The 25,734-nt window shown below is 47.3% G+C and overlaps 1 protein-coding gene across 1 annotated transcript; it reads left to right on the plus strand.

Moving 5' to 3' along the window:
• Nucleotides 1-1,718: 1,718 nt before the first annotated feature.
• NYX (nyctalopin) lies at nt 1,719-25,734 on the plus strand. The gene is made up of 4 exons (XM_057538533.1): nt 1,719-1,831; nt 3,206-3,281; nt 7,547-7,624; nt 24,272-25,734. Exons 3-4 carry the CDS (start codon nt 7,603-7,605, stop codon nt 25,681-25,683), a joined length of 1,434 nt encoding a protein of 477 aa, XP_057394516.1. The 5' UTR covers nt 1,719-1,831; nt 3,206-3,281; nt 7,547-7,602; the 3' UTR covers nt 25,684-25,734.

Below are 25,734 nucleotides of genomic sequence, written 5' to 3' on the forward strand. Positions count from 1 at the left end.
AAAGGGACTATACAGCTCAGAAGTTCTGATTCTCAGTTTCCTCTATAGTTTAACCATTTCGAGTTCTGGGTTATGTATGAAAATGTTCTAGATCAGAAAAGGAAGGCACGATTGCCAATTATTCCACTTTTTATAGGTTGTTTTCATTTTCAATGAAGGAAATATAGGAAAGTTGATAGGAATGCATGGAAGGAAATGCAGAGAAAAATATAAAATTTTCTTCCCACCAAATATATTTAGCTATGTATCTGAAAGGGGCCAAATGAGGAGCATACTTTTAAAAAGTTATTATGAAAAAATTTCAAACACACACAAAAGTAGAGACACCCCCATGTATTCATCACCCAGGTTCCACATTTATCAACTTTCTGCTATTTTTGTTTCAATTCTCCCCGCCCCTTGTTTTGTGGGAGTATTTCAAAGCAAATCCCAGATATCATATTTCACCATAATTACTTCTGTATTTTTCCTAATGCATAGAATTTTAAAAATAGAACCATAATACCATTATCACACCCAACAGAAAACCAATTCTTTAATATTATCTAATAATCTGTATTTAGTTTCTACTGATGGTTTCAAAATTGTTTGAAAATTGCATTGACTACTATCTCTTTTTTTTTTTTGGCCGTGCCACGTGGCTTGCAGGATCTCAGTTCCCCCACGAGGGATTGAACCCAGGCCAAGGCAGTGAAAGCCCGAAATCCTAACCATTAGGCCACCAGGGAACTCCCAGTGACTCTCTCTTTAGTCTCTTTTACTTAACAGGTCTTCCTTCTTCCCCTTCATCCCCCATTCCATTAATTTGTTGGGAACACTGGATCATTTGCCCTGTAGAACTTTCCACAGTGTGTATTTAGCTTATTGTATCTTTGGAGTCTTTTAACATATTTCTCCATCCTTCACATTTCTTTAAATGGTAGCTAGATCTGGAGGCTTGATTAGCTTCAGGTTCTTTTTTTTTTTTCCCCTGCTCCAAACACTTCAATGGTAGTGCTCTGTACTTTCTATTATGTCAGATCAAGAGGTACCTAATGTCTGGTTGTGCCACCTGGGGGGTATGTTTAAGAACGATCCGCAGGATGCATGATTTCATTGCAATACAGTGATTTCCTCATTCTATCACTTCTGCTTTTATTATGTGTGATTCTTTTATAAAGAAAAACTTTCCCTTATTAACTAGTGTATTTGGTTACCCTGAAATACAGCCCATAAAGGAAAGGCAAGATAAATGCTTGACTCTTTCCCTTTAGTTATCACCTTTCAGAATAACACCCTAGTAACCTCCAAAGTCTGCTGAGGAGTTTTTCAAATATCATTATAAACTCATGGATTTAACAAATATATTTATTTCATTTTACAGTCAATATTCTTATTGGTCCATCTTTGGCCAGTGGAACCACTCAAAGTTCCTTCTACTCAAATATCTTTGATGGCTTGTCTTCTGAAATAATAAGACGTTCCAGGATCATGTTGTACTTTGCCTGCCCCAGACCTGGAAACAGACTTTTCTTCAAGGAGCTCTGGTTCCTTTTACTTGGAAATGAAGACACCTACTTTTGATGCAGTGTAAAGAGCAATGATTTCAAAAGAGGCTCCAAGGAGGTGTACCTTTGGGCAGTGGGCAGCGTTTGTTGAGTGATACGCCAGGAAGGGACCGTGAGCCAGCTCTTCATTTACAGATGAGCAAACAGGGTTATCAGCCACAATCGGAGCTACATGGCCGGGTCAGGAGGGCAAGGCTCTGGGAACACCTTTCCCAGGGTGTGACCTTTGACAAGTCAGGCCCTCGCCCTGGCATCCCTTCCAGCCGGATATTCTGCGGCTCCAGGTGCGTGACTAACGCTTCCGGCACAGACGCACCCTGGGACTTTCCCGGGCCTCCGTCCCGCCCCGCCGAGCTGGTGAGAGTGGCGCGCGAAGGCGGGGACGGGTGGGGGCTGAGTGCTGGGAGCCGCCCTGGCCCGGCTCCGGAGCCTCAGCGCCCCCTGGCGGCCGCGCCTGGTGGGGCGGGGCTTGGCGGGGGTGGGGCTTAGCGCCCAGCGGCTCCGCCTCTTCGCCCCCGGAGGGGTTGGGGCTGGGCCGGCGGATGCGGGCAGGAGTTTCACAAGGACGTGACCTTAAGGGGAAAAAAACCACTGTGTCACGAGTGGTTGCTAACCGGGGTTAGCGAGCTGAACTAGTTCTCCGAAGCCCGGGGAGGGAGGGAGGGAGGGATGGAAGGAGGGGCTGGGCCGAAATGTCCAGACCGCTGACTCGCTGCGTACTTGCCCCTCCATTAGCGCGGTGGCGCGCCCTGCGCCCCGGGGAGGAGGATGGAAGGGGGTGCGAGCCCGCACCCCGACTGTGTCTGGGCCTGCAGTTGGGGCGACGTCACTTCACCGGAAGTCCGCGGAATGAAGGCACAGTTTTCTCTGCCCCTCCCTTCCCCTCCCCCCAATTCCAGAAACGAGGCCCCTGAGCCCAGGCAGATCTAACCAGACCCGTCGGAGCTGGGTTTCCATTGGAAGGTTGGAAGTGAAAGGAAGTAGGATGGTTTGCTCATAGAGAACAAAGGAGTTAGGTGCTGTAGCCACAGAATGGGTTCAGCCAAGGTAGTTTAGGGGTGCCTGGCAAGAAGGGGAGTGACTCCCCTCCCCTTCCCCCTTTCCCCTTCTCCTAGTGCTGGCAGCGGGAGTGGCCACGGGGATGGGGATAGATTGTGTCCCTGTCTTACTAGGGTCCCAGAATAACCCAGGGACTGGGAGGCAGGAGGACTGGGTCCTAGTTCCACTTAACTGTCACCCTGGGGAGCTGGTCACTTAACTTTTGTGGGCCTCAGTTTCCCTACTTGAAGAATGATGGTCTGGACTAGATTGTGGAAGTTTCAAGTACTGTAAGGCATGGGAAGTGAGGGTATCTGTCCTGAGACCACCGAGTAAGTCAGAGAAGAAGGTGGCGCCAGGGGCCAAGGCTGTCATGTGCCCCAGTCCTCCTTCCATAGTCCCCCCTCCACCTCTGCCCACCAATTCTCACATGGGCTTCGTTAGCAGACATTTGTGCACCACTGCCTGCATGCCAAACATAGGCTCGGCCCTGATGTTTGTGGGACCTGGGACAAGAGTACACACAGAGGACCACATACCATATGTCTAAATATTTAAAAGTTATAAATCAAGCCAACAAACTCTTAAGTAAAATGTGTTCTATCTTTCTACCTTGACAGATATACCTCCATGAATAACAATCTGGAAGGCCAGGTTCCAGTTTGGAATTCTTGTATTCCTCAGCGTTCTGAGCAGGTATGTGGTGGCGCAGAGAGTGGCCCCAGCTCAAGGGCTGTGGCATGGCTTCCCTCTTCCCTGCCTGTGTCCATCCCACACCACAAGGACCCTTTCCCACACATGTCCTCAAGTGCAAACAGATGCCCTTTAAGGGGCCACTTTTCCAGTGTGCACAGTGGTGGTACTATCCTTGGAGGATGGACTAAGAAAAGCGGGTTCAGAATCTGTTGGGCAGGGAGTCCTGAGGTGCGGTGGCCTAATTCCTGGCAATCCCCACCCCTTTCCCCAAATAGTTGGAATAATCCTCCCACTCATCAGCCTATGAAATTAGTAGCCCATACGAACTAACCACGCCATATTTGGAGGCTCTCTCACCTTCTGAGGTGGCCCACGCTCTATCTGTGGAGTGTGTATATCTCTAAATAAATCCACTTCTTACCTATCACTTCGTCTCCAAATTCTTTCGGTGACAAAGAAAGAATCTCAAATTCACCAGGAACAGTCCCAGGTACCCAGAATCCGGTGGACATCTCCTTGGCACTTTGACTCCTCGTCCTCCATCTTGCCCAGTCTGAGGGTGGTACCTGCCAGGCGTTATGGGGGTGCAGACTTGGACCAAGCACAGCCCTGGACCATCCAGACACTCCAAAGGACAGGGCTGATGCCTGTGGGCAAGGAGGGAGGATGCCAAGAGGGGCTCATTTCTTAGAGGAGGTAGTACTTGGGCTAAGCCGGCGGGAAGGTTGAGGTTTCAGCAGGTGGAGAAGTGGGGAAAGAAAGGAGCAAAGGCCTTGAGGATCAGCCATCCAGAGTCGGAATGTCTGTGAATTGTGACCATGGTGTAGAAAGGCTGGAGGCAAATCTGTGTCCTCCGAATATCGCCGTACCACGTAGGGTGCAGCCGCCAGCTGTGCAGCCCCTGAGGGGCAGCCTCACCCATCAGAGCAGGATGAGACCCTGCAGCCCATCCCAGGGCAGCTCTGCATAGGGCAGGAGTCCCGACATCCCTCCCCGCACCATGCCTCCTTGGTAATCAGCATTTCCTTACCAATTCCAAGTTGGGGAAACTTAGCTACTCCCCCAGCCGCCCTGGTTTGGTGTAAGAGGTGAGCCTGGAAAGAAGTTTTCTTTAGGAATTGGTGCATCAGCCTCATTTTGCCTGCCAGCCAGAGGCTGCTGGAGAAGGAACGGCCCCTCATCTCCTCTGGGAGCAGCCTCTACCAAGGGCGGGAGTTGGTGGATAAGTGCCCCAGCTCCCTGCCCTGCAGGAGAGAGAATTCTGAGACGTGTGCTCTGTCTTGCAGAGTTTGCCACGGGATTAGGCTCCGCTTGCTTACAGCACCAACTTGTTTGATAACACCTTGATTTCTACCTTCCCCACTCTCCTGCTGGTGCTTCCGCAATCGCTTCACAAGTCAAGTACTTCCATTCGTATCATTGTCCCAGGACCTGCCTCGGGGGGAATCTGAACTCAGCATAAGGACATTTCATGTTGCAGTTGGGCCGGGGCTTCCTCATCAGTAAATAAAAGCGTGGAATGACGCGATCGCCGACTTCCTTCCCAGGCTCTGCTGGAGTTTACCTCAAACTCCTGCCTCGTATCAAATGGAAACAGGGCACTTTGCTTTGTTTCACTCGGTGCCAGGCTGAACATGCCCTCGAGCGCTGGCCCTGCGGAATGGTCATGTTTCCCTGTGGTGTGTGTGTACGTGTGTGCCAGCAGGAGTCGGGAGCAGAGGAATGGCAAGAATCTGGTTTAGTATCCAAGTCCTCCCTGAGGGTGCCCATCGGAGGCCGCTGAAGTCTGAACCCCTGAACCCGAGGAGGAACTTTGTCTTTTCCTATCATTAGAGGCCCCGTGCTGAGTCCCTGCAGGCTGCCTCCAAACCAGTGCAGCAGGAATTACAAAGAGACACTAGGGCTCCCTCCCTCCCCGCCCCCCGCACTGCTGGTGGAAGCTTTTCTAGAAGGCCACCTGCAAAGGCAAAGCCTGGCATCCTGGGCTGCCTGTATATCACGGGCTCACTTAGCTTACCCCTCCTCCCTTTTCCTGCCCCTCTAATCAGCCACCAGCTACATGGAGACAGAGAGCCAGCACTGGTGCTAACTGCCCCGGCAGCCCCCGAGCGGCCGGGGGCCTGCTGTCTTGCTCTCTGGGTAACAGGGTCCAGTCTGAAGTTTCTCCTTGGGGGCATGCCAGTCAATCGCACTTCCTGTGACAGCCCCTCCCTCCTTGCTTTTTTTCCCCTTGGAAACTAGGTTTTGATGACGAGGCTGCTTGTTCCCCAGTTGTTGTCAGTGTGACTAGCTGGCCCAGTGAACGGGCCCTTCGTCTCTCCCTTGACAGGCTTCTCATTGCTCCTTACTTCCCGCTCGGGAGAAATGTCTGATTTCAGAGGCGGTCTTCCTGAGGGAGATCCTTGGTTTAGAGCCCCAGGCCCACTAGCCTGCAGAAGACTGAAGGCAAGGTGGACCCAGTAAGCACAGCTCAGGGTTGTAGGTGCCGACAGGCTGCTCTCACAGCCACGTTTCAGTCTGTGGCCTGCTGCAGAGGCTTCATGGGGCCAAGGTTTGGAATGAAGGCTGCAAGGATGCCCCCAACACGAGCGGTCACAAGGGGAGAGCTGCCTACCGCTCTCACCTGGGCAGGGCGAGCCCACCCCTGGGGACAGGGACGTCATCTGGGGGGCTTCCTCCGCCCACATCTGTACCCCATCCCCAGTATGGCTTCCTCCCCAGCAGAGGTTATGACCAGTTCAGCCGTATTTTGGCTTTCAAGACCCAAATGGAAGAAAACAAAAACTCCCCAGGGCACAGCAGCCTCAGATGCTTAGCTTCACACCCTGAGACCTCTTTGTGGGATGGGACTCCTGGCCCATCAGCACCGGCACACCGAGGCCATGACGGCCAGGATGCAGCAGGTTGCCATGGATACCTGGGAGCTTGCTCGAGCAGAGGGCCAGACCCTACAGCCAGGCCTGGTGGATCTGCTGGGCCCAGAAGAATGTGAGGGCACCCGAACTGCTGCCACCACCTTGAGCAGACCCCCTTCATCACTCCCCTAAACCAGGGCTTTCCACTTTAGGGAGCATAGGAGTCTTGTTAAAATGCAGATGCTGATTCCAGGGGTCTGGGGTTGGGGTAGAGGTGCTGAGACTTCCCCATTCCTAACCAGCTCCCAGATGCTGCTGCTGGTCTGAGGCCACACTCTGAGTCCTGATGGGTTTGAGAAATCTCAGCCAGGTTCTGAAAATGGCCCACGGACCTGCTACCTTAGGGGGTGGCAAGCATGGCCTTGACCCCAAAGCCGGGACTCTAAGCCTCGTGATAGTGCAAAGCCATCTCCAGTCTGTTTTTGGATCATCCGCCTTCAACCACTCCACAGAGAAAGGAAAGCAGCAGCCTGCATTTCGGGAAAACATCATTATTTTAAGCTGTTCTGTCCCTTCCCCACCTCTCCAAGTTATATGACATGTCCTTGTTGAAAATGCTGATAATGCTATTTGGGTGGCAGGGAGCCAATTTCTGGCTGCAAATTGCTTGGGGCTGGGGTCAGGGCAGGAGGCGGGGTCTGCGGAAGGTTTAAGGAGAGAAAGGGGCCAGGCAGATGGAGAAGCTGAGGCCTGGGAATAAAGCTGATTGGTGTGTCAGCAAAATCTGTCACTGGCTTTGGTGATTCGAAAGGCAGACACATTCTCTCATCTCTGTTAATCCTCATCTGATACAGGATTTTCCTGCCATTAAATCTGGAGAAAGAAAAATAGGCACTCAAACCTGCATAAGCAACTATTTCTCCTCTGCCCCGGCTCACCATCCTCCCTGCCCCCACTTTCCTTCTCTGTCGAATCATTTTTAGCATCTGTGGCTGCTTGACTTGGGAGATGGATGGGCTGGGGGAGCCGAAGGGCACCTCGGAGGAGGAGCGGGATCAGGCAGAGCCCCAGGATGGTAAGCAACATTTGGGGACTATTCACTAATGCTCCTCTGCAGAGGTTTCCTCTCTGTCCATTTCCTTGTTGGGCTGTCAGTGAGTCCGTGTGAGTTGCTGCTGACGAAGGGTTTCCAGACACATCCAAGCTGTCAGTTTGGGGGGAGCATCTGATTGGCTGTTGTTACTGGTTTTTCTTAACCCAGCACCAAGGTGATGGGAGAAAGGCATGCAGAGAAGAAGGGGGAGAGGCAGGGCATTCAGGAGGAAGTGGAGGTATAGAGAGGGGCCTGAGTGACCTGGTTGTCAAGGGACCCTTCCTGGGCACCCGGTGACCTGTGCTCTCTCCCCTTAGGTAGGGATTCCACAGCTGGGTGGTTCTAAGCCACCGGGTGCGTGAAAAGCTGCGGGATGCTGTTCCTGCTGCTGCATGGTGAGTTCCAAGGCCCCCTCCTTCCGTCCCCTAGCAGACACCTGCCAGTGGGTGCGGGGGTTGGGAAGTCAGTAGAAGATGCTAGAACATGCGTGGAAACCACAGGGCTTCTACCCAAGAAGTGTGGGCTTCAGGTGGCTTCCATGAAAGCTGTACCTGGACACCAATGCTTCTGATTAGGTTTCGCTGAATGTGCGATCATGGGGGAGGGGACAGAGAATTAAAGAAAACAGCAGGTCCGGGGGGGGGGCGGGGGGTGTTTTTGGTTTTTTGTTTGTTTTAAAAACAAAACTCCTGAGCCAAATATATGAAATAAACTCTTGATGGTTTTCTTATTCTAATTTCAGATATGAATTCATTGGTGTAATTACCAAAAACTATAGTGGTTTTCTAATCACATTATTTTAAGCTCATTTCGTTAAAAAAATCCCTTAAAGAAATCATCTTCCTAAAGGAAGAAGACGACATGAAAAATATCATGTTGGAATTATGTGATTATGGATGTTCAGGAATTTTTTCCAAGTTTTTTGGTCCTATTGTTATATGGGTTTTAATATAACAGGAAGACTCATCTCCAATATTTTTCCACACCTCTATAGCTCCAGCTGTTCCAAGCCAACCGAAATAGCCCAAGGAAAAATCCCTTGTTAAGTTCTGCAGTAAGCAATTTACACAAAGACTCTGTTCTTCTGACCCTCAGGTGAATGTAATTATTTGAGGTTATAACGACCCACATAATAGACCTCTCTATGCCATGCTGGCAGAGAAAATGTTACCAGATAATTCTAAGAAGGGTAGTAATAGAATTTTCTTATTCTTCAGTTCCACCTTTTCAAAAAGTAGAACTTGCTGTATTCAAGGAATCAACAGGTACACACTGTACCTTCAGTACACTCTGGGGATATCATGAGAGAGATAATTGCATAGCCTTTGTCCTTGAGAAATTTACATTCTTTAATGGCCGACTCAGTAAGTAAATGAGAAAAAAAAATTGGAACAAGGCTCAGGGAACAGTATGGATAAATAGGACATGACTTCCTAGCTGCAGGAGTCTCCAAAGGACAGAGGTTGACATTTATATAATTACAGACAGTCAGCTCCTTGCCATTTCTCCTACCTAGAAAGGATATGAAGTTTGATTGACTCATTGGGACAGAATGTTTGCTTCGAAGAGCCAACATTATTTTAATTCTGTACCCAAAGCTCTCCCGTTCCTCACAGAAAGCAGACAGTATTCATAGCCTGCATGCTGCCAAACAGGAACTGTCCCTGCTGCAGAGACCCGAAATACAGACAGACTTCTTGTGACAAGTTGGAGAGCTGAGCGGTGACATCATTTGCTAACAATAGATGCACTTAAAATTAATGACCATCTCCACATCCCCTGGCGCTTTCATTTAAAATGCACTCAGCAGCACAGACAATATTACTCTGACTACAAGTCACAAGGATTGCAGACAACGTGTTCCAGAGAAGCAGGCAGGGATAGGACTCTACCTCCCCAGCTAGAGAAAAATGACTAAATCAGCCTGACAAAACAAGATCATGGTGGAATCAGAGGTGGCTCATAGCAGGGTAAATCTAGGGCAAAACTGAAACAGAAATTCTCCACAGGAGGGTCTCCTGGAAATGCCTCTCCTCTCCCCCCTCCCCCATGGCAACCCCTTCAGGGTCTTCCTGTTGTCCACAATATCCCACTTCCTTGTCTTGCTTTACCGGGGTCTTGGCTTGCTCTAAACCATGAGTCTTTAATGAGGGCTAGGGTTTGGGGCTTATTTGCCTCCTGTCTCTAGAGTCTTACTGTAAGTTCTTAATAAGGGTTTGCTTGTTGAATGGGTGAAGCTGCCCAGGTTAGAACCATGACAATACCTGATAAAGGTCTTCCATTAAAAAAAAAATATATATATATATATATAAAACTCTTCAAATCCAATCATAAGACAACCCAATTTTTAAAAATTGGCAAACATTTTTGAATAGCTGTTTCATCAAGGAAGATATACAAAATGCTAATAAGCATATGAAAAGATGCTCCACATCAGTAGTCATTGGGGGAATGCAAATCCAAACCACAGTGAGATGCCTCCTCACACCCACTAGGATGGCTAGTCGAAAAGACAGACCATAGCAGTTGTTGGTGAGGATGTGGAGCAACTGGGACTCTCCAGCTGGTGGGAATGCAAATGGCACGGCCCCTGTGGAGAACTGTTTAGCAGTTTCTTGGGTAGTTCAACATATATTTACCATATGAGCCAGCAATCCCACTCCTAGATAAATGGGAAATGAAAACACATGTCCACAAGAAGACTTGTGCCCAAGTCCTTAGTCACTATAGGTGACTTTAGTCACTTTAGTCAGCTTTAGTCACAATAGGTGAAAACTGGAAGCAAGCCAAATGTCCATCAGCAGGTGACTGAATACGCAAATGGCAGTACATCCATACGACGAAACACTGCTCAGCAATAATAAGGAATCAGCTGATGTTCGGAGCAACATAGATGAATCTCACAAACACAATGTTGACTGAAAGAACCATTTGATTTCATTTACATGAAGTTCTAGAACAGGCAAGAGTATACTTTGGAAACTGTACTACTGGTTACCTGGAGCAGAGGATGGGGAGGGGACTGCTGTCAAAGGGGCCTGAGGAAACTTTCTGGGTAGTAGGAATATTCTAAATTGTGATTGGGGTGGGGGTTATGTGGGTGTATATGTTTGTTATACTTTCTGAACTACATACACTTAAAATGGATACGTTTTTATCGTGAGTAAATTATACCTGAATCAACTTGACTTAAAAGAAAAAAAGGAAGGTTGTAGGGAGAGAGCAGCTGCACCCCAAGGAGAACAAATCCCTCGTTATCGAGAGTCAGGCGCTGTGGAGAGCTGGGCAGTATGTGGGTGAGATTCATCGACGTCATTACATAGATAAGTAGCTCCTTCCTTTTGTTTGCCAAGTAGTTTTCCCTTGCCTGGGTGTACTGGTTGTTTATCCATTACCCTATTGTTGAGCACTTAAGTTGTTTCCAGTTTGGGGCAGTTGTATTTAGACCTGGAGGACTTTCTGGGGCCTAGTGTTCTCCTCCTCAGATGGGACAGCGCTCCACCTCGAGATCCACAGGGCCTGCGAGGCCGTCAGCAGACCACCCCTCTGAAGACCAACTGATTTCTACACCCCCGCCATGATTCACATTGGCCAGCAAAGCTGCAGTGTGAATCCATGAGCCTTTCTTTTCTGTCACAGAAGATACCTGCATGATGTGAGAAGCAAGTTCTGGGGTCACTGTGAGATGAGAGGCCATGGAATGGTCTCCCTCACTGCATTTCTGCTTCTCTCAGCCCATTTGGTTCTGAAAATCCAGCACTGCGGCTTGGTCTGAGGAGTAATTGGGATAGCATTTACCGAGAGTGGGAGGGGAATGACTTGTAGAGCCAAAGTGGCTGAAGAGATTTTGCTGAAATCAGAAAATGGACCACATTTTCCCTTGCTATTTTGGCTTCGTGAGGCACAAGTTCTTTGAAAACAATGAGGATGAAGAAACACTTCAAACTCAGTCTGTGGTTGGAAACTCCATGAGTAACTCTTTTCCTAGCAAACCTCAAGGGGCAAAAGCATATACTCGAAAAGCTGAGGACCTACGGAGAAATCCCTCAGCTGGTCTGCATTAAGACATCATTCCAAAAAAAATATAATTAAAAAAAAGACATCATTGTGCGGGCATCTGAGCCCGGCCATTGCCGCCTCCCTGCAGCTCGGGGGCTGGCCAGTATACTGGACCAGAACATGAAGGCAGGGACCCATTTCTGGTATTTGCCCCAATTCAGGGACACCTTGTACCTTTTTTCTTGTTGTTTGAAGTAAAATTCACATAACAAAAGATTAACCATTAACCAGTTTAAAGCATACAATTCGGTGGCATTTAGTACAGTCACAATGTTTTGCATATATCCCTCTATCTAGTTCCAAGACATTTTCACATCCCAAAAGGAAACCCGGTACCTATTAAGCAGTCACTCCTCACTCTTTTCTTTCCATCAGCCCCAGGCAACCACTAATCCACTTTCTTTCTCCATGGATTTGCCTATTCTGGATACATCATATAAATGGAATCATATGTGGCCTTGTGTGTCTGGCTGCTTTCCCCTACCATAATGTTTTTGAGGTTCAGCCACGTTGTAGCATGTGTCAGTACATCATTCCTTTTTATGGCAAATTAATATTCCACCATGTGGCTAGACCATGTTTTGTTTATCCATTTACCTGTTGTTGAACATTTGTTGCTTCCATCTTTGGGCTATTGTGAATAGTGCCTTATGGACGCTTGAGTACAAGTATTTGTTAGAACACCCACTTTCACCTAGGAGTGGAATTGCTGGGGCATGCGATAACTTTATGTTACACCCTGTAGCGTTTGATACCACACAGACGAATCCCATCTTTATAAAGTTGGTCCACCTAGACCCCTGGTTTTTTTGGGGGGGATTGGATTTTCTTTTTTTATTTATTTTATTTTTGGCTGTGTTGGGTCTTCATTGCTGCGCGCAGGCTTTCTCTAGTTGCGGTGAGCGGGGGCTACTCTTTGTTGCGGTGCGCAGGCTTCTCATTGCAGTGGCTTCTCTTGTTGCAGAGCATGGGCTCTAGGCACGCGGGCCTCAGTAGTTGTGGCACAGGGGCTCAGTAGCTGTGGTTCGAGGGCTCTAGAGCGCAGGCTCAGTAGTTGTGGCACACGGGCTTAGTTGCTCCGAGTCATGTGGGATCTTCCGGGACCAGGGCTTGAACCTGTGTCTCCTGCGTTGGCAGGCGGATTCTTAACCACTGCACCACCAGGGAAGCCCGACCCTTGGTTTTTGACTTGGGCTATATATTGGAATTCCCTGTGGAACTTTTTAGAGTACTGATGCCTGCTTCCACACCTGAAGATTCTGATGTAATCTGTCTGGTGAGTTGTGAGTTGGTTAAAAGCTCCTTAGGTGATTCTAATGTGCAGCCCAGGTAGAGAACCATTCTAGATTCTTCTTTTGTAGTTTACTTATGGTAATAACTTCAGTATTCTGACACTTGGTATTTTGCTTTCCACTCTGGCGCAGATATTCACATGGTCCTTGAAGTACTGGTCCCTTGGTGAGATTTAATCTTGTGACAACAGTGGCTCATGGAATCTGCTGTTAGCTTGGCCCAATGCTTTCACAGCTGTTTCAAGTATTACAAGTCATTTGTTCCTCATAATTGTCCACCTATTACAGATGAGGAAACTGAAAAACAAAAGAAAAAAATAACAACAAAAAAAGCAGTATGAGAGAGCAGGGGGGAAAAGGCAGTGTCATCAGAGTTTATGAGAGATTTAGAGTGAGAGGCTGCACCCTCAGGAGGAGTGTTTCCAGACCAAATGCTCTGGAAAGCCCCACATGTGAATCCTGGAGCTATGACAGAGGCAGGCTGAGCTGAGGCCCATCCTGCTGAATTTCTCATCTTCCCCTCCCTACCTCAGGCTGGGAATAAAAGCACTGAAGCCTTTTCAGATTTCCACATGGAGCCTTCCCAAAAATCCCAATGGGAGAAAATAAAGCGCTAAGCAACTGCCAATGAGTTTGACTTTCTCTTCTCACAAACTGTGATCTTTATTTTAATTTGGTAAATGTTTTTTTGGCCAAGGGATTCCCATGGAACTCAGCTCTGGACAGCCAAGGAGATTTGTCTTTGGAATGGTCCCTTCTGATTCCAGGAGAGGCCGCTTTTCATTTGAATTTGGAAAAATTGGGGATGGCCTAAACAATTTTTGATTCCATTTTCTATATTTCCTGCCAATGAATGGCAAAGAGCTTCCTTTTGGTTGAGGGGCGCTGCCTGGTCTCGAACTTGAGTCGTTTTCTCTTTCAAGGTGAAGAGTTCATGAGGTTCTCAGGGAAAGGGGGAGGGGCCAGAAGGAGGAGACGGTACTCAAGGGATTGCGTGAACCTGTCGGGAACCTGTCTTACTTAGCATGTTGCTCAGGAATCTCACTGCAAACCATAGAACCCACTCCAGGTCACTGAAGACGAGAAGGGGTTTATTCAGGGATGCTAGGTGTTCCCAGGCTTCCTGGTTGGAGGTCCACTGCCCAGAGCAATGCCTAAATCAGGTAGTGGGGCAGTTCCAGCAAAGACCCCATGGTCACCACCACTGGCGGATACACCTGACCGTTCACAGGCATCATGCTGGGTGCTGGGTGCCTGAAATTCCACCATGGGAGCCTGGAAGCCAGATGCCCTCTGCCACCATCCTGGCCAGAAAATGGTTTCTGCCTGGCGCCTACTTCTGACAGGCAAAGCTAGGTCACATGCCTGGGCCCTAACTGCAAGGGAAGTTGAGAAAAGAGAGTTTCTGGCTTCTGTGTTGAGGAGGCAGGACTTATAATGTAGGAAATTCCCTAAATGTATGAACAGTACTTAAAAGGAGCTGGGTAGCCAGAAAAGGCATCAAATGTCCACTACAAGCAGAGATGGTTTGGTTGCAAGGAACAGAATTCCACTGGTCTGCCCAGATGGTTTGAGTGGGTTTCTGAAATGGAAGCAGGGAAATGTCACAGAAATAGCTATAGCAGGGCCTTATGGGAACTAAAGGGCTGGCCAGGAGCTTTCCACTCTCCCTGATCTCCTTTTCTGTGATTCTCATGGCCAATCTAGTCCTCTCTCTGCACACCAGTTTCCTTACCTTGCCTTTGGCTCCTGCCCCCCGATGACTTTGACCTGTACGTGGCTTTGGGACAAACCCCAGCCCCAATGCTATATAGCAGTTGGTGCTCACATGATCTCGCTGCCTGTTCCATGTTCACAGGGAAGGAATGAATCTGATTGGCTCTGCTTAGGTCACATGTTCACCTGCGGTCCAAACAGCTGTGGCTGGGAGGAGGCTGCAGAGAAACATGGGGTTTTGAGTGGGGTATTTTTTCTTAGACGTGGTGCTTGGCAACAGCTGCTGTCCAACTGTGGAAAATGAGAGCCAGAAGGGCCCTCCAAGGTCAGGAAGTGCAGGCTCTTCAGTTCACAGTTAAAGAAACAGAAGCTCAGAAAGGCTAGGGTTGGGGGGTGGGGGATAGTACAGTACAGTGGAAAGACAAAAATCAAAGGTTGGTGGTGTTTAACCACCCTGAACCTGAGTTTCCTCTTTTTGTGAGTAGAAGAGAAGAATACTTACATTGCAGTGTTGTCATTAAATGAAATAATATATATAGCAAGCTTAGCCCCGAGCAAATACTTATTAAAAGTTGGCTGTTATGGGGCTTCCCTGGTGGCGCAGTGGTTGAGAATCTGCCTGCCAATGCAGGGGACACGGGTTCGAGCCCTGGTCTGGGAAGATCCCACATGCCGCGGAGCAACTAGGCCCGTGAGCCACAACTGCTGAGCCTGCGCGTCTGGAGCCTGTGCTCCGCAACGAGAGAGACCGCGATAGTGAGAGGCCCGCGCACCGCGATGAAGAGTGGCCCCCACTTGCCGCAACTGGAGGAGGCCCTCGCGCAGAAACGAAGACCCAACACAGCCATAAATAAATAAATAAATAAATAAATAAATAAAAATTTCAAAAAAAAAAGTTGGCTGTTATAAGAGCAAAAGAAACCTATAAACTGTGGTTAATTTGAATAGCATTAGACATGCTTATATCACCTAGACAACATATGGTACCATACTTCCCAAACTCTGCCCTGTGCATATTTGCTGTCTTTGGGGGTGGAATACATCTGCAGGCCATGTTCTGTTGAGCTCCCAGAGCCACTTCAAGCAGCTCTGTTCTGGGACTGCGTGTACATGTAATCGTATAGTATGTACTCTTGTGTCAGCTCTCTTTTGCTCACCGTAATGCTTTTGTTGTGTCAATAGTTTGTTCCTTTTTATTGCTGAGTGGTGTTCCACTATATGGCTATATTGTAATTTATTTCTCTGCTGTTGAGTAATTTCCTGTTTTGGTCTATTCTGAATAAGCCACAATGAACTTTCTTGTACAGTCTTTATGTGGACATTTTCTTTTCATTTCTCTTGGGTAAATACCTAGGAATGGAATTGCTGAATCATAGTCATATGTTTAGCTTTAATAGATACTGTCAAAGTTTTCCAAAGTTATTGAACTATTTTCCACTCACATCAACAATGTAAGAGAATCCCGTTGTTCTACATCCTCACCGGTATTTAGGGTTGTCAGCCGTTCTAGTGAGTGTGTAGGGAAATCTCACTGTAGTTTTAATTTGCACTTCCCAAATGGCTAATGATGTAGAGCACCTTCTCTTGCGCTTAATGGCTACTTAATATATTCTTCTGTAAAGTGTTAGGTCTTCTACTCATTTTTATTTAGTTTGTCTTTTCATTATTCTTCATTTGTAGGAGTAGTTTTTATATTCTGTATACAAGTCATACACACACACAAATGGTATCTTTTTTAAAAAATAGCTTTATTGAGGTATAATTGACATATAACAAATTAAACATATTTAAAGTGTTCCCTCATGAAACCATCAGCACAACTGAGATAATGAACATATCCCACATCCATCACCCCCAAAGTTCATGCCCCTTTATAATCCTTCCCTTCTGCCCCTCCCTGCCCCCCCCATCCATCCCCAGGCAACCACTGATCTTTCTGTTACTATAGACTAATTTGCAGTTTCTAGAATTTTTTGTAAGTGGAATCATACAGTATGTGCTCTTTTTTGTCTGGCTTCTTTCACTCAGCAGAATTATCTTGAGAGTCATCCATGTTACATGTATCAATAATCCATTCCTTTTTATCACTGAGTAGTACTCCATTGTATGCATATATCATAATTTGTTTACCCATTCAACTTTAAAAAAAAAATCTTAGAAGTCTTTCCATGTTATACAAATAGCTCCATCTCCTTTTTATTTATTTATTTATAGATTTATTTATTTATTTATTTTTGGCTGCATTGGGTCTTCGTTGCTGTGCGTGGGCTTTCTCTAGTTGCGGCGAGCGGGGGCTACTCTTCGTTGCGGTGCGCGGGCTTCTCACTGTGGCGGCTTCTCTTGTTGTGGAGCACAGGCTCTAGGCGTGCGGGCTTCAGTAGTTGTGGCTCACGGGCTCTAGAGCACAGGCTCAGTAGTTGTGGCTCACGGGCTTAGTTGCTCCGCGGCATGTGGGATCTTCCCGGACCACGGATCGAACCCGTGTCCCCTGCATTGGCAGGCGGATTGTTAACCACTGTGCCACCAGGGAAGTCCCCCCATTCAACTCTTGATGGGTGTTTGTGTTATTTCCAGTTTTGGGTTATTATGAATAAAGCTGCTGTGAACATTCATGCCCAAGCCTTTTGTATGGACATGTGCTTTTATTTCCCTACAAGTAGAATGGGTCAATCATAAGGCTGGTGTATGATTAACTTTTTTTTTTTAATAAATTTATTTATTTTATTTATTTATTTTTGGCTGCGTTGGGTCTTCATTGCTGCGTGCGGGCTTTCTCTAGTTGCAGTGAGTGGGGGCCACTCTCCGTCGAGGTGCACGGGCCTCTCATTGCGGTAGCTTCTCTTGTTGCAGAGCACAGGCTCCAGGTGCGCAGGCTTCAGCAGTTGTGGTGCAGGGCCCTAGTTGGGCATGTGGAATCTTCCCTCACCAGGGCTCGAACCCGTGTCCCCTGAATTGGCAGGCGGATTCCTAACCACTGCGCCATCAGGGAATCCCTGATTAACTTTTAAAGAAACTGCCACATTGTTTCCAACATGGTTGCACCATTTGACATTCCTACCAGCAGTGTAAGAGAGTTCCAGTTATTCTATATGCTCTCCCAACACCTGGTGTGGTCAGTCTTTCTAATTTTAGTCATTCTAATAGGTGACTATTTTAATTTGCATTTCTCTAACAACTAATAATGTTGACCATCTTTTCATGTGTTTATTTGTCTCCTGTATATCTTTTTTGGTAAAGTGTTTCTTCTAATATTTTTCCCATTTATTAATTGGGTGATTTATTTATTTATAGTTTATTATTTAATAATATTATTAAATAAGTTTATAAAATTATATTTATTTGATTATTATTATTTAATAAATTATTTATAATTTATTGCCTGTTTTCTTATTATTGAGTTCTGAGAGTTCTTTATACATTTTGAATACAAGTCACTTATGAGATATATACAGAGAAAATATACAGATATTTTCTCACAGTTTGTGGCTTGTTTTTTCATTCTCTCAAGTGTCTTTCAAAGAGGAGAACTTTTAAATTTTGATGAATCTAATTTATTACTTTTTTTCCTTTATGGTTAATGCTTTTTTTTTTCCCTAAGAAACCTTTGCCTACCACTAGGTCACAAAGATATTCTCCTGTGTTATCTTTAAGAAGCTTTATAGTTTTAGCTTTTACATTTAGGTCTATGGTCCATCTAAAATGAGTTTTTGTGTATGCTGTGAGGTAGGGGTTGAGATTCTTTTTTATTTTCTAGGGATTACAATATGCATCTTTAATTTATCATGGTCTACTTTTTTTCCCCCCCATGGAAAAACCCTCTTGTTTATTTGATTAAACAAAAATAAAATAAGCTACACAGGAACAATTTTAAAGTCCAAAGAGACACCAACTTTGTTTTAAAGCTGCAGTAGCTGATGCAGCATCTCCTTGCTACCTTTCCCAGCCTTCTCTGTGGACTACAGCGATACATTCAGAAGCTTGTGAGCTAACACAGGAGTTTTTGAACACTTTCCCATTGGTTCTTCACCTGCTCATTGTCTGTCATGCCTGAGGCCTGCAGTATATCATTTAAGATTTAAAAGTAAAAATCCAGAGGGGGGGAAAAACCCACCCCAAACAAAAACCCACCTTAAAGGTTTGGGGAAAAGCCTTTGCTTCCCCATTCTCCACTTAATTGACGAGATCCACACCACCCGTGCAATGCCCATTTTTAAAAGCATCAAGAGGCAGTCAGCACCCAGATGGGCTTGCAGCATGGTTTCTGTGGCCCACGCAGTTATGCTGGTGGTGCATATCCCTTACATCAAGTCTGTATCGTGGTCTACTTTGAATTAGTCTTATACAGTTTCATGTGTAACGCGAGATCCTTATGAGTACAATTTAGTTTACCCTTCTTCTCATTCTTTATGCTATTGTCATATTTTTCATTTACATATGTTATAAATTCCACAACACATTGTTATTTTTGCTTTCAACAGTCACTTGTCTGTTAAGCAATTAAGGTCTTTTATATTTAGTGGCATATTTGCCATTTCCATTGCTCTTCATTCCTTCCTGTAGATCTGACTTTCATCTAGTGTCATTTTCCTTCAAGCTAAACAATGTCTTCATTTCTTGTTGTGCAGAAGATCTGGAGATGCATTTTTCTCAGATTTTGTTAACCTGAAAGCATCTCTGTTGTACTTCATTTCTGAAGATATTTCCATTGGATATAGAATTCTGGGTTGCCAGATTTTGCTTTTCTTTCAGCAGCTTACAAGACATAATTCTATTGTCTTATGCCCTCCACTGTTTCTGATACGAAATCACTCATCACTTTTTAATTGATGTTTACTCTACGTAATGTGTCTTTTTTCTTTGGATGCCTTAAAGAATTTTCTCTCTACTTTGGTTTTCAGCAGTTTGACTGTGATGTGCCTAGATAATATGTGTGTGTGTGCGCGTGTGTGATACTAGTTGGGGTTTGCTGAGCTTTGTGTTTTTAATCAAATTTTGGAAATTGTCTTCAATTATTTTTTTGCCATATTCTCTCTCTTTTCTCCTCTGGGGCTCCAAATACATGCATGTTAGTCTAATTGCTTGATATTGTCCCATAGGTCATTGAAGCTCTGATCATATTTTTTCCAATCTTTTTTCTTCCTGAGCTTCATTTTGGGTAATTTCTATTGACTTCTTTCAAATTCATGAATATTTATTCCATTGTGTCTAGTCTGCTGTTTTTCTTATTCAATGATTTTTTTTAAAATTTCAGGTATGGTATTATTTCAGTACTAAGATTTCTACTTGGTTCATATTCAGAGTTTCCATACCTTTTTTTTTTATTGATCCATACTTCTAAAATTCACATTCCCCATGTCCTCATGCATTATATCCATCTTTTCCTATAAATTCCTAAACATATTTATAATAAATCCTTGTTTTGTAATTCTAACATCTGGGCAGTCACTGTGTCTGCTTTTTTTTTTTTTAATTTATTTATTTTTTGGCTGTATTGGGTCTTCAGTTGCAGTGAGTGGGGGCTACTCTTCGTGCGGTGTGCCGGCTTCTCATCCTGGTGGCTTCTCTTGTTGCAGAGCACGGGCTCCAGGTGCGGGGGCTCAGTATTTGTGGCTCGCGGGCTCTAGAGCGCAGGCTCAAGTTGTGGCGCACAGGCTTAGTTGCTCCGCGGCATGTGGGATCTTCCCTAGACCAGGGCTCGAACCCATGTCCCCTGCATTGGCAGGCGAATTCTTAACCACTGCCCCACCAGGGAAGCCCACTGTGTCTGCTTCTGTTAACTATTTTTTTTCCTCTTGAGCAATGTCGTGTTTTGCTTCTTCTTCACATGTCTAGTATTATTTGATTGTATAGCAGATATTGTAGATTGTAGTTATAGAAACTCTAGATCCTCTTATCTTCCTTTGAAGAGTGTTGAATTTCCTTCTGGCCTTCAGCTAAACTACTGGCAGATCCCCTTGATACAGGGGAAGCTTGGTTTCAGTCTTTGTTAGGGAAGGCCTAGTTCCGTTTTACCCTTTGCCCTGGGAAATGGTCTTTACTCCTGAGGTGTGGTCCTCTGGGGTTTCAATGGAAAGCTCGAGGTATTTTATAAGAGCTTCTAACTTGGTGGACTTTGAACTCTTAATCTGCTTCCCATTACTGGGAAATTGCTGAAATCTCTGTTTAGTTCTTTTGGAGTTCTGTTCTTGGCTCCTTGGAGTCACTCCACATACATGCACTTTAGGACTCAAACAAGGATCTAAGGGGAGCTTGTGTGCAAATTTTGTGGCTCCCTCTTTCTTATGGTTTCCCTCCTCAATTTCCAGCCACTGTTGCTGCTATACACTCTGACCTCTAATTTCTCAGCCCAGTAAGACTCTTGCTTTCTGCTTGAGCTCTACTGCCCATGTGCAGTGTGGACTTGAAAATGCCCTGAGAGGAAAAGCCAGTTAAATGTGCCTCTCACTTAGTTTGCTTCTTTTCATTTAAGGATCATATCTACTCTGGTTGCCTGTTTAGGTTTCTCTCCAGTGCCTTCAAGTGATTTTTTAAAAAATTTAAGTACAGTTGATTTACAGTGTTGTGTTCATATGATTTTTAAAAAATATTTTTCCACAGTTGACACTAGCAATCAGCAGAAATGTTAGTCTGATACAAGCTACTCTGCCATTATTGCAAGCAGAACTCACCCAAATATGTTATTATTCTTTAATTAATTAATTAATTAATTGGCAGTGCCTCATAGCATGGGGGATCTTAGTTCCCCAACCAGGGATTGAACTCGCACCCCCTGCAGTGGAAGCACGGAGTCTTAATCACTGGACCGTCAGGGAAGTCCCTATGTTATTATTTTTTAAAATTTTGTTTTGGGGACTTCCCTGGTGGCACAGTGGTTAAGAATCCGCCTGCCAATGCAGGGGTCACGGGTTCGAGCCCTGGTCCGGGAAGATCCCACATGCCGCGGAGCAACTAAGCCCATGTGCCACAACTACTGAGCCTGCGCTCTAGAGCCTGCATGCCACAGGCTGTAGCCCGTGCGCCTAAAGCCCATGCTCTGCAACAAGAGAAGCCACCGCAATGAGAAGCCCATGCACGGCAACGAAGACCCAACACAGGCATAAATAAATAAATAAATAAATAAAAATTTTGCTTTGGTGCCCTGTTTTTCTGGCTCACTAGGCATATACTTAGTCTTCATATTGGGTAAACCAATACTGGAGTTTGGTTGTCTGTTCTGAGAATTTACTTGATTTAATTTAAATTTCACTAAATAATCCAGTAAATTAGTTATTGTTCCTAATGGCTATCAAAGTTTCAGAGGCTGAAAATAGGTCTCTAGTAGTGACATCTTGAGTGTTTAAAGTTAAAAAAAAAACACTTTAATCTATTTTGTGAAATAGGTAATACATTCACATGGCTCAAAATGTACAAGGTAAAAAGATATACAATAAAAAGCTTCACCCCCACCCCTGTTGCATGTATTAAAAAAAAAAAAAACTGGCAGCCAAAGAGCCAAAACTTTGATCTCTTGTGTTATGCAAGCAAATTGGTTGTATCCTGTCATAATCCCATGAATTTCTTGACAAAGTTTTAAAAATAAATGACATCCCCCAGCAGGGATTGTTACAGAGGAAGGCATTAATTCCATTTAATTCTGCAAATATTTACTGAGCCATACAGTGGGCCTGGAACAATATTAGCTATTGTGGAGCAGAAACATGAGTCATACGGTTGAGAGTGCACTTCCCTTAATTAGAAAGGAGAAGAGGGTAGAATGAAGGACTATTTGTAAGGAAATCTGATGCCTCTGCTTGACCCAGTTGGAAGAGTTAATAGAAAAAGGTTCTGCCTCTGTCCAGCTGATGCCTGGAGTTAAGGTTACATTCTTGGCCCTGTCTCTCTAACAGGGTGTCTGTCCCGCCCAGCAGCTGCCGTTGTTTACAGCCAAGCCCAGCACAGGGTCCAAGAACCTTGCTGGAAGCTTGGTGTCTAGTTCACAGTTCTTAGGGAGAAGGAAAAGCTAAGTCTCTGGAACATCAGAATTTTCAACTAGCTACAGTTTACAACTGAAGGGTTGCTCAAAGGGCTGAGTGTTCTCCAGCCAAGTCTGAAAGGGCTGAATCCCCTTCCTAGAAACTGAGAACAACATGAGTGTCCATAACAGATGTGCTGAAAAGACACTGGAAGCCGAGCAAACCTACAGAGGCAGCAGCAAGCAGATCTACTGATACACACTCCTTGTGTGGCCACACCTTCAGGTTCCCACGAGGGCTTGGATAGGCAAGGCAGCATAACGTGTACACAGTGGGAGGGACTGCACGGTAGCCAGGGTGTTTGCTGGAATTTGGGAGTACTGTCGAGGACAGGTAGAAATTATGAATAGCAGTGGTCAGGTTTTACATCTGGGTACCTTTGCTCCTCTGCAGGAATTTCAGATGGAGCACATTCCACTTGCCAGCTGCTCCTGGCCAGAAAATAAAACTTGTGCATCTTCCATCCTGCCTTTTCCATTGGAACTGAAGATGGGGCTTGGGACTTCTGGCTACCACACAGAAGCAGGCCATGCCATTCTGCTTTCCTGCAGGTGGCAAGCCACCTGGAGGGCTTTGGAAGTCTTTATCTGATCCTCCATTCAAATGCTCAGAACAAAATTAATTTATAAGCACCAGTCCTTCCCCTGATGATGGAAAAAAGGCTCTAGAGAGCGAAGCCTGGTGAATGGAATTAACCACACAGTGTCCACAAGTAATTTTTGAGATGTGTAAGAAGGTCATCGATAGTTTATTTAGTATGCTGTCCTTATGGCTTAATTATAGTGACTGTTAAAGAAAAAAAAAAAGATTGATAGGCTTTACTTGCATTCCCAACCTGTTTCCTAATTCTCCCTTCTTCATGAGGCTTAATTTGCTCAGTGGGGGTTTTCAAAAATTGAATTATTATTTTTTAAAATTCATTTATTTATTTTTGGCTGTGCTGGGTCTTCGTTGCTGCGCACGGGCTTTCTCTAGTTGCGGTGAGCGGGGGCTACTCTTCGTTGCGATGCGCAGGCTTCTCATTGCGGTGGCTTCTCTTGTTGCAGAGCACAGGGTCTAGGGCACGCGGGCTTCAGTAGTTGTGGCACACAGGCTCAGTAGTTGTGGCGCACAGGCTTAGTTGCTGCACAGCATGTGGGATCTTCCCAGACCAGGGCTCGAACCCTTGTCTCTTGCATTGGCAGGCGGATTCTTAACCACTGTGCCACCAGGGAAGCCCTCAAAAATTGAATTCTTACTGTGGGAGGGACTAGAGCAGCACCAACAGAAATATAATGCAAGCCACCCATGTTTAAATTCTCTAAGCAGCCCAATAAAAAAGGTGAAAAGAAACTATCGACATTGATTTTAATATGTTCGCTAACCCAATATATCTAAAACATCATTTCAACATGTAAGCAATATAAAAATTATTGATGAGATAGTTTACCTTTTATTGGTACTAAGTCTTTGGGATCTGGTGTGTATTTTACACTGCGAGCACACCTCAGTTCAGGCTAGTCACATTTCAAATGCTCAACAGCCACATGTGGCTGGGGGCTAGGTACTGGGCAGCGCAGTGCTAGAGCGTAGGCCACAGTGATGCCCTCCAGGTCCCTCTATGCATGCAGACAACAAGCCCTCTGGGTCGCGGTCTAGGAGAGCACAAGCCATGATACAGGTGGGGGGAAGCGGGATTTAGGATTGGGTCAGGTGCCTGGATTCCAGCTGAGTTTTGCTGATGAACAGAACTTGAGAGCAAAGGCGAAGGGCATGATGGGTGAGAAAACCTGCGTAAGGTCTGGGAGGCAGAACGAGGCCCTTTGGAGGACAGGGCTCTGTGGGACGTTTGAGAACTTGGTGGTTGGTCGCATCCTGCCACGCTTACGGGTAGGATTGGACCTGGGGCGATCCTGTGGCTGACAGTTGTTCCTTTTTTGTCTTTTATCCTCCCTCCCCTCACCCCCGCCCCCGCCCCCGCCAGCGGTGGTCCTCGGCCTGCCCAGCGCCCGGGCCGCCGAGGGCGCCTGCGCGAGCGCCTGCCCGGCCGCCTGCGTCTGCAGCAGCGTGGAGCGCGGCTGCTCGGTACGCTGCGACCGCGCGGGCCTCTTGCAGGTGCCGGCCGAGTTCCCGTGCGAGGCGGCCTCCATCGACCTGGACCGCAATGGCCTGCGCTTCCTGGGCGAGCGGGCCTTTGGCACGCTGCCGTCGCTGCGCCGCCTGTCGCTGCGCCACAACAACCTGTCCTTCATCACGCCCGGCGCCTTCAAGGGCCTGCCGCGCCTGGCCGAGCTGCGCCTGGCGCACAACGGCGACCTGCGCTACCTGCACGCGCGCACCTTTGCCGCACTCGGCCGCCTGCGGCGCCTTGACCTGGCCGCCTGCCGCCTCTTCAGCGTGCCCGAGCGCCTCCTGGCCGAGCTGCCCGCCCTACGCGAGCTCGCCGCCTTCGACAACCTGTTCCGCCGCGTGCCCGGCGCTCTGCGCGGCCTAGCCAACCTGACGCATGCGCACCTGGAGCGCAGCCGCATCGAGGCCGTGGCCTCCAGCTCGCTGCTGGGCCTGCGCCGCCTGCGCTCGCTCAGCCTGCAGGCCAACCGCGTCCGCGCCGTGCACGGCGGCGCCTTCCGCGACTGCAGCGCTCTGGAGCACCTGCTGCTCAACGACAACCTGCTGGCCGCGCTGCCGGCCGATGCGTTCCTTGGCCTCCGCCGCCTGCGCACGCTCAACCTGGGGGGCAACGCGCTGGGCCGCGTGGCGCACGCCTGGTTCGCCGAGCTGTCTGAGCTCGAGCTGCTGTACTTGGACCGCAACCGCATCGCCTTCGTGGAAGAGGGCGCCTTCCAGAACCTCTCGGGCCTCCTGGCCCTGCATCTCAACGGCAACCATCTCACCGTGCTCGCCTGGGCAGCCTTCCAGCCCGGCTTCTTCCTGGGCCGCCTCTTCCTCTTCCGCAACCCATGGCGCTGCGACTGTCGCCTGGAGTGGCTGCGGGACTGGATGGAGAGCTTTGGGCGCGCCACCGACGTGCCGTGCGCCTCCCCGGGCTTCGTGGCCGGCCTGGACCTCCGCCAGGTGGCCTTTGGGCGCTCCTCCGACGGCCTCTGTGTGGACCCCGAGGAGCTGAACCTCACCGCGTCCAGTCCACGCCCGTCCCCAGAGCCAGAGACCACCACAGTGAGCAGGTTCAGCAGCCTCCTCTCCAAGCTGCTGGCCCCGAGGGCCCCGGTGGCGGAGGCGGCCAATACCACCGAGGGGCCGGTCAACTCCTCGCTGTCCGACAGGCTTCCCTCCCGGGGGGTGGGCAGCTCGGGCCACAAGACACCGTTTCTCCTGGGCTCTGGTCTTCTGCTCGGCGTGGCCCAGCATGTGGTGCTTGTCCTCCAGATGGACTGACTGTGCCACACTGGGGTGGCCCAGATTGCCTTGCCAGGCAAGGGAGTTTAG

The sequence above is a fragment of the Balaenoptera acutorostrata genome, chromosome X (genome assembly GCF_949987535.1).
Source record: "Balaenoptera acutorostrata chromosome X, mBalAcu1.1, whole genome shotgun sequence".
Classification (NCBI taxonomy): Eukaryota; Metazoa; Chordata; class Mammalia; order Artiodactyla; family Balaenopteridae; genus Balaenoptera; species Balaenoptera acutorostrata.

Excerpts from the sequence above, each read along its gene's own strand:
- NYX (XM_057538533.1), top strand. The coding sequence starts at position 7,603 with ATGCTGTTCCTGCTGCTGCATG. Across the intron at positions 7,625-24,271 it reads GCTGTTCCTGCTGCTGCATG|CGGTGGTCCTCGGCCTGCCC; the intron begins GTGAGTTCCAAG and ends CGCCCCCGCCAG.